General features: G+C 37.3%; 1 protein-coding gene, 1 long non-coding RNA gene and 1 pseudogene across 2 annotated transcripts; 1 reads left to right on the top strand and 2 right to left on the bottom strand.

The window, feature by feature from the left end:
• The first annotated feature begins 254 nt into the window (after positions 1 to 254).
• Positions 255 to 2,041, top strand: LOC113301259 (aspartyl protease family protein At5g10770-like). Its single transcript, XM_026550015.1, has one exon. The coding sequence runs from the start codon at positions 434 to 436 to the stop codon at positions 1,544 to 1,546; it is 1,113 nt and encodes a 370-aa protein (XP_026405800.1). The 5' UTR covers positions 255 to 433; the 3' UTR covers positions 1,547 to 2,041.
• Positions 2,042 to 2,142: 101 nt separating this feature from the next.
• On the bottom strand, positions 2,143 to 4,260 carry LOC113305582 (annotated as a pseudogene).
• Positions 4,261 to 4,288: 28 nt separating this feature from the next.
• LOC113301260 lies at positions 4,289 to 5,695 on the bottom strand. Its single transcript, XR_003336151.1, has 3 exons — positions 5,489 to 5,695; positions 4,839 to 4,901; positions 4,289 to 4,607 (listed from the first exon to the last, which is right to left on the bottom strand). It is a non-coding gene; the product is annotated as an uncharacterized LOC113301260 (long non-coding RNA).
• Between the last annotated feature and the right edge of the window lie 3,389 nt (positions 5,696 to 9,084).

Consider the following 9,084-nt stretch of genomic DNA (forward strand, 5'->3'; position numbering starts at 1 on the left):
CATCTATAAACCGATTACTAAGGCTCTAACGTGGAGTCGGTTTATGTGGGTGTCAGTATAATCTGATTCTTAATGACTCATAAATATCATTTTTTCTGTATCCTTTTCTAGGTTGAATCAGATTACATGTGCAAATATATAAACCGATTATAGTTGGCGGAAAGTTTTATTTTTTTGTTAATTTTCAGGCACAATCGGTTTATGTTGCCATATACAAAGACCGATTCTTTTGGGCATGGAAACATAATCGGTTTATATGGACATTCGAGAAGATCGATTGTGCCAAATTATTTCATTATTTTTCGAAAAAACTAGACGTTGGGGTCTTTCTCTATTTAAAGATACCTCATCCTTGCACCCTACACTATTGTGGAGTATATAGAGTAGGGTGCATTATCTGCAAGCAAAAATAAAGAAACAAGTTCCTGGCAAAATGGTTTACAGCACAAAAGACGAAATCCCATTGTATTCTGGAGTTAAACTTTTAACTCTGAACTACATTATTACACTTCAATTGGGTAAAAGGAATATGACGGTACTTGTGGATACAGGAAGCGATCTTACATGGGTTCAATGCGAACCTTGCAAATTATGTTACAGCCAGCAAGACCCTATCCTGAATCCAGGCCTCTCCCGTTCATACAAATCTGTTGCACGCAATTCATCCAGTTGCCAGTCTCTTGAAGGTGCAACTGGGTTTGCAGGAGTCTGTGGTGCCGATCAAAAAAATAGCTGCAATTATGTAGTAAACTATGGTGATGGATCCTATACTCGTGGTGAACTAGGACGAGAACGACTCTATGTCGGTAAAACTTATGTGAAAGATTTTGTCTTCGGATGTGGAAGAAACAATAAAGGACTATTCGGAGGAGCTTCTGGTATACTGGGTCTAGGAAGAAGCAATCTCTCACTAATTTCTCAAACTTCCAAAAAGTTCGATGGTGTTTTCTCTTACTGTTTGCCTTCAACTGAGGTTGATTCTTCGGGTTCTTTAACTTTCGGCTGGGATGCTTCTGTGTACAAGAATTCCACACCTATTTCTTACACTAAAATGATCTCAAACCCAGAACCCTCTACTTTTTATTTTCTAAACCTTACTAGTTTTAGCATTGGAGGGGTGGCTATACAGGCTCCTGGGTTTGCTACAGGTAGAACCTTAATTGATTCAGGAACTGTGATTTCAAGACTTGTTCCATCAGTTTACAATACTCTAAAAACTGAGTTCCTTAAACAGTTCTCGGGGTATCCAACGGCACCAAGTTACTCAATATTAGATACTTGTTTTAACTTGTCAGCGTATGAAAATGTGAACATTCCTACACTGAATTTGCATTTTGAAGATACTGTCAACGTAAACGTGGATGTGCTAGGTATGTTTTATTTTGCTAAAGATGATGCTTCTCAAGTTTGTTTAGCTCTTGCTAGTCTATCATCAGAAGATGAAGTTGGGATAACTGGAAACTTTCAGCAGAGGAATCTAAGGATTGTTTATGATACTAAGAAATCTAAGGTGGGGTTTGCAGAAGAGGCTTGCAGTTATACCTAGAGAAAGAGAGAGATAATAATGAGATTATAGTATGGACATAAACATACTTGTAAGCGAAGTACACTGTTTCTCTAGTGAAGGAGTTCCGTCACCTGATCTGGGAAGGGAAAGAAGATGTATAGCTAGAATTTGACCAACGAATTTGGTGATCTATTTTGTTTTTAAAACTACTTCCCTGCAGCAAAGAGAGAGAGAGAGAGAGGTGTTCAAGTGTTAAGCTAGGATAGTTGTCTATATTGTGCATTTAGTCGATGTTGTTGCTATCATCTTCCAAGAACTAAGTACTAAAAATCATTTGTGCTGATGATCTTAAAAATCATGACCAGTTACAGTACCTGAGTTCTTTGACACCCATTACGACCATCTCTATGCAAATCCCAGCTCAGAAGGCACCAATATACGTCTGCGCGAACCCTGAATACACAAGATCTTCTTTATAGCAACTGAGAATGAGATTGGCATTTCTTAATACAAAGAGAACCACGCGGTTTCCGTCTCCCCTTTAACAAGAACAAGAACGACAACTTTCAAAATCTGACGGGTAAAAAAAGGACAGAGCATGCTAGCCATGATACAGATAATGACAAGCATACTAAAGACTAAACTGACTAAGCATTTTATTAAACGAATACAGGAATATATAATGTTTAATGAATTTGTGATCAAATTGAGTTTCAATCTTTTTCCAAACCAATTTATAATTTACAACCTTTGAGAAAATTGGATTTTTTAAAACAAAAGAAGAAATAAAGTTGAATAGCAATAAGATAAAGAAAAAAAGTTTTTTGTTTTCTTTGTAAGAATCAAGTAAATTACCAAATGGTATGTTCGCTGAACCATACATGCCAACTGCAGGTTTCTACTCTCGGTTCACCGCGTGCTGCCTATCAAGAAAACAAGTTCAATATTGCCAGCTTTGTCAACGTCTTCATCTTCTTTTGCTTTGGTAATTTTGGCTGGTAGAATTGACGAGGAGGGATCACTTCTGGGCACCAAAAATAGCAGAGCCAATGGAAGTAATCTTACTATGTTGCGTACTAAGATTGCAAGCCACAAGTTAGTAAACTTCGACCGGGTCGTTTAAGACATGAAGTAGGAGTCCTCCTCCCCATGATGATGTGAGGGAACCAAAATTGTCGATAGACATCAGCAAAGCAAAGAAAGTGCCTTCGATACCGGGGGGGCATAGCTTGGAACTTATCACAAGAAGAGGCATTCGTTTTATACGGCCAGTACATTTAGATACAATTTCGTCCAACACAACAAAGTATTTATCTGGCACACCCAGTTTCAAGTTCAACCGCAATACCAATATCAAATCCAGCATTCCAATGATACCATGAAGCAATTGAGCCCAAAAAAGTACACCACGATATGGGTAATCCTTGAGAACTTTCTGGTATAGTAACAAACCAAGAAGGGAACCTATTGAGCCAAACGAAAACATTAATCCAACACTTTCCTGCAGTAAACATGAATAGTATAGTTATGAAAGCAAGAATAAATCATAATTGCTCTTCTGCCATATCGGCAGTGAGCTTAGAATTAGACTAAAAAGTACCTCCGACAACGCCGGTCCAGCTTTTGGGTCTGTAATCCAATAGAACATTCCTTCATGGATGTTCAAGCTTAGTGCAAAAGATAAGTACATATAAAGACATGGTCTCCACACATCCCCGCATTTTAATGTTGTAAAAGTAGCTTTACTGGCGTCGATGAATTTCTGGTATACCTGATATATCAGGGTTGTAAATGAAATGCAGACGTTTATAAATCTGCTTTTAGTTCTTAAGGAACAAAATGAAGGGACCACTATTACCTGTTTGTAGGCGAAATTGGGAACATACTGTTCTTTGAGCAGAATTCCAACCGAAGAAACCAGAACAAAAGGAATGCTCAGCACTCCAAACACTCCCTATCAGAAGAGTAGAAGCAAATTGTTATGCAAGTATTCATGCTGATACTACTAGAGCTAGGGCTGCACAACGGGCGGGATATGTCCATTTCGCCACCCTACCCGCTGAATGGCGGGTAAGAAAAAATGTACCCGCCACCCTACCCGCCAATAAACGGATAAGATCCTACCCAACCCACCAAATGGCGGGTCGGGTCGGGTAGGGTGGCGGGTATAACTTTTTTTTTTTCCCTCCTTTTTTTTGCCTGTTCTGTCACCAACCAAAAATGTAAAAATTTAAATTCTTAGATTTTGTGTTTTGATGCACAGGTACACAAAAGCAGCAGCAGCTAGCTCTTAATTCCTCCAAACTGATATATGCTCAATAAAAACATAACATGACAGTACTTAATAACATACATCACAGCATAACGTTTGTAGCTGCCGACTAAATTGGACAATAGTTGGTGAGGTGTCTTGACTTTTCCTTACTGACCTACTGGGTGTGAGGCAACCTTAACTATCTAAGCTAACCCCAAGCGCGACAAACCATCCATCATCACATTTCTGGTGCACTTAGTACCTCCATCATTTGATGCGGAATGGTTGCAACTTGATGAAGAGTGATTAGATGAGTTCAAACAGGAGACTGATATAGTTAATAAGTACCTGAAAAATAAACATTACGGAACTGTAAGTCAATACATTTTCAGCAAAAACTGGTCCAAATTACACCAAAATATTATGCCAGCATAAAAGTAGTCGCAAACCATGTCGGGCCAATAGTTTCAGTAGGTTTCTCTAATAATAGAGCTAACATCTGAAAGTAATCCCCCTGTATACCAAGATATCACATTTAAAGAATATATCGATCAGATCTTACATTCAAAAAAATTAAGCAAACTGGCCAATCACTTTGATAAACACTTACTACCGTAGAATTTTTTTTACAAGCAACTCAAATATGAACCAGAGAATGTTATGCATGTTCACAAGCTAGAAAACAAAGAGATTCAGACATGAAGGGCAAAACCAATCCAAATCAGCAGATGAAACAAACAACAATTTAAACCACCTTAATCCCATTCAATTTCCTTTTCATCCTCTACATCACTACTTGTCATCCTCTACAAAGTAGCAAGATCCACCACCAGGAGCTGTGTGAACCTTAGTCGAAGGTCAATCATGTATCCAGAAACGCATACACAAGCAGATGTTATTGTAACAACAAAAATCTAAGCAACATACACAAAATTAAATGCATTCAAATGCAACATAACCTAGATAGAGCATGGGTTAACAATGTGAATGGCTTATGCAAGATGACTAAGCCATTTCGACTTAGAGGGTAACAATTACAATTTTAATAGACAGAAAAATTAAGGTCTTGCAGTATACCTCAACAAAGAATCTTTACTGCTGTAGGCGCCTTATCACTTGGCTTGTGAGATCCAACAATCACTAGCATGTTATTCCCCACAAAGAATCATCAACTTTACCAAAAGAACAATGCAAATCAAATTGAAAACTTGAATCATCTATCATGAATTCATCATTCACGGGTCATGAAATTCCCAAGTAACCATGTTCCAAGATCCAGAAGAATAACAAGTATCTCAAAGTAAAACCCAATAGGAACGCAGTGAAAACTTTGCCTGAATCTTGTAACTATCAAGTACCAATACTAGAGCTTCAATTCTTACTCGGGATGTTAAACAAGTAACACGTATTACACTTAAGTTGTCCAATTTAGAACGAAAAAACAACAAAGCCAATAATATATCAAAGTTTCTAAGAGAATCCCATTGAAACTCGTCCTCCATGTGGAACAAACTAAATTCCTATGATAAATTTCATCAATCAGTTAACATGCATGTTAATTTCTCATAGTGGCAATCATATTACTCAACTGCTTTCAAATAATTTCTTCAAACACAAATGAAACCACCAAGCAATACAACATACTCCAGATATAAAAAGAAAAACCCATTCAGATTATTACAAAATAATGATTTGCCGGAATTAGACTATGATTATTATGGGCTTACCTAAGATTGGACGTTAATTCAAAACTTCTCCATCAGATTTGCTGGAATTAGACTATGAGGGTTTAAACGAAGCAACTGAGTAAAGGGTTTGAACGGAGACCTTGAAAGATGAACATGAATTCGAGAAGATTAAGGTCTAGGGTTAGAACTGGGAAGGAGATGGGTTTATGTGTTCGATTCGATTTGAGGTGAAGAAGAAAGAAGAGAAAAGAGATAGGTTGAGAAAAATGCAAGTTTTTATTTTACCCCTGATATGTTTTAAAATAACGAAAAAAAAATGGAAGGAGAAAAAAACAATATAAGGGTTACTTTGTCTTTTCAATATTAGGCGGGTAGGTTAGGATAATTTCGAGTTTTACCTGTCACCTTACCCGTTTAACGGCGGGTAAGAAATCTCTAACCGTTACCCTACCAATCAAATGGCGGGTAGGATAGGATACTGGGTAAAATAGTGGCGGGTAGGGTAGAAATACGAATATGGGTAGGATATGTGCACCCCTAATATAGTCATATTGCTTCAAATACATACTTGTTAGGTCTTAACGTGTTTTCCTGTTTTGATACCAATTGAAAACACGGAGATACCAAACTACACCACCAACTTTTTCTTAGGAAATATGTATGCACTAAAACCAATAAAATTCCGAGAGTTTAACTTAATGAAACTCAATCAAGGAATTATATAGCGAGCTTATGTCTCTTTAACTCTTACAATTAGAATGTTTACAGAACCAAGTCCGTGAACCTAATTACAAAGAGATTATTTGGATGGTACCAAAGACCAAATTCCAAGAATCAATCTAGTCCCCGGGGAAATATAAAACAAAATCCTAACTCATTGTCGCAGGCATCGTGATTGCACTCAGCATGTGCAACAAGCCTTTAAACCCCTAGGTGGCCCTAGTGGCCGAGTTATAGTCTCGGGAGGGTTTACAAGAGGTGTACCCATAAAACCTTTATGTTAGATCATTGATCGGTTGAACCCACTAGGTGTTGGTATGTCAAGTTTGGTTTTCATATTTTAGTGAATCAAAACTCATGTTAAGAGCAAAGGCATGGGTAGTGTCACTCTTTCAAATGAATGAGTGAACTACCAATTTGGTCTAATTATAGGTTACTATGGGTAGTTTTTACCACACTTTCACCCTCAACACGTTCATACACTCGTTCAGATGAACGAGTGGTTGGTAGTGCATACTAGACGGGGGACTGTCCCCCGTTTGATTGTTTTAAGTAACTTTAATATTTTGCAAAATTCTTAAGCTAGGACATTAATGACTGCCATTAATGTGAGAGCGGAGTATTTTTCTGGTTCTACTCCGGTGGCTGTTATGGGTGAGCATTTGCTAAAAACTTCGTTGTTGGCTTTATTAGATTCTATGTGGTAGCTTTCTCACGGAGGTTTTATGAAATTGCATCAAGGTGTAATAATATTCTCCACACAAAAGAGCAGATGGAGTTTGTGGATTCTTCAAACACAGAAAAGCCATAAAGAAAATAAACAATGGAGCATTGGCACTCGGTTACTGGATTTAGAGTCTAGTATCCTAAACCATGGGACCAATTATGATTCTTCAAAATTGTTGATAATCAGGTATTCACAATAATCAAAATTGTTGATCACTATAGACAGAAACGAACCCTTCCTGTAATTCATAAAATGACCAGTGATATTTGATACCCATGACCAAATAAGAAGAAGGATTCAGTTGTATTTGTGGCAGTAATTCCTTCCAAGCCTTCACCAGAGAAACCCTAGATGGAATTTATTCTTCAATCCCCGTTTGGCAACCATTAGAGCATGGGTTTCGTGATTTTTTATCCTTTATTATTATTATTTTTTCTTGACGGAGAATAGTCCCCTGTCTAGTTTCAATTTTTTTTACCCCACGGGAGACTGTCTCCCGTGTAGTGCTTTTTTTCTTTTTGACCATAGTGGCTTCACTCTTTCATTCGGGCGAGTCCTCTTTCATATGAAAGAGTTAGTATTCAAATGAAGACTACCCATTGCTCTTGCTTTAAGAGTCGCTTGATTATGTACTAGAGTTAAACTTCGTATAGGTTAGCTTGAAAGTATTAGGATATAAGACATTACAAGTATTGCGAAGTCTTGAAGATGTGAAGAAGCAAGGAGCTACAACGACAACAATCATCCTTCCACTTGAGGTTAGTGGTATTTGACTTGAACTGTTTCATTCCCTAATGTATCTTTCAAGTCGTGCATATTGAAAACATAACTGCGAAGTATATTTGAGCTCTAGATAGACATAGTATTAAGGAATACAATACGAGGTTTATTTCTTAACCATTAAACTTTGTAGATAAGACATCGCCATTATCATTTGAATGCTATTGTGATTATGTATGGGTATAAGGTGAGGATTTCATCCTAGGGAACAATGTTTACATGTGTTCTAAGGAAGTAAGTTCATAAACTTGTTTGTGGATCGAAAAGGAAATTTCCAGGAGTTATTGGTTTTTTTATTCATTGCATATCTTATGAACAACCAATATGTGTGATAGAGTATAACCGCTCACAACTTGTTGTGTTATTGGTAGAACTATTCACAAAGTCCTGACTTTTGTATTGGTATAACTTTTATTAGTAAAACCAATCTTAGGTAATCACCTGTGGTATGATCGGATTATGTATGCCTTGGGGAAAGGGAAACGATCCTAGTAAGGGAAAGGGAACCGATCCTTGTAAGGGATGCAGTACATCGAGGGGAACCGATCCTTGTATGGGGTGCATCAAGGTTTATAACAGAAAGGGGAACCGATCCTGTGGACATGTACAGCACATATAAGTTAGATACCATGTATATGTGGGGAAACGATCTTAATACATAATCAACCGAATCTTTGGGAAGCTAGTGTGACTATGCGTAGTACTCACATGAAGGTAGAACCGAAACTTGTTTTGGTAGAACCGTAAACCCATGATTGTGATTGAATGTTCGTTTGATCAATCACATAGTTCTTCAAAGTCAGATGAACCAATTGTAAACTTGTTTGGAAATGTGGAAAATCGGTTTCAAGGTTTTAAGTGTGAAAGAGAACTTACAAAGTAAAGATGTCGACAAACTTTGAACACGTGCTGAGAATGTTTATTTCTATAATTGTTCAAAGATATTCCTTAAAGGCTAAGGGAAGAGAATCCCAGGATCGAAACATAAGTAAGTTAAGAATCTTTTAATTAAGGTTATTAATTTAAATTTGTAGGGAAATTATAGAATTAGTAATGTGCATTTACTAATCAGATTTTCCGAGAGATTTCGATTGTATTTTTGGACAGAGCATTTCCAGGAATTATGAAAACCGAATCTGTGCATTTATGAATATCTTGAGAATATTTTCGGTTTTGGAAATTCCTTGGTGTCCAAACTTCTGTGTCTATAAATACACGAAGTTTTCCTTTCTAGCAAACTAATCCTTCGTAACAACAGACTTCCTCTTTTGCCTTTGTTACTGGTGTAGCCGCCTAGCGGAGAGGAGAGTAATCTAATTAAGTGAAATCTATTACTGTCGCTCGTTCTAAAGTCTTCTTTGGGATTGAGAAGCTCTAGCACGACCCGTTGGTGGGAAACTAGATAATT

The sequence above is a fragment of the Papaver somniferum genome, chromosome 8, assembly GCF_003573695.1.
Source record: "Papaver somniferum cultivar HN1 chromosome 8, ASM357369v1, whole genome shotgun sequence".
Lineage (NCBI taxonomy): Eukaryota > Viridiplantae > Streptophyta > Magnoliopsida > Ranunculales > Papaveraceae > Papaver > Papaver somniferum.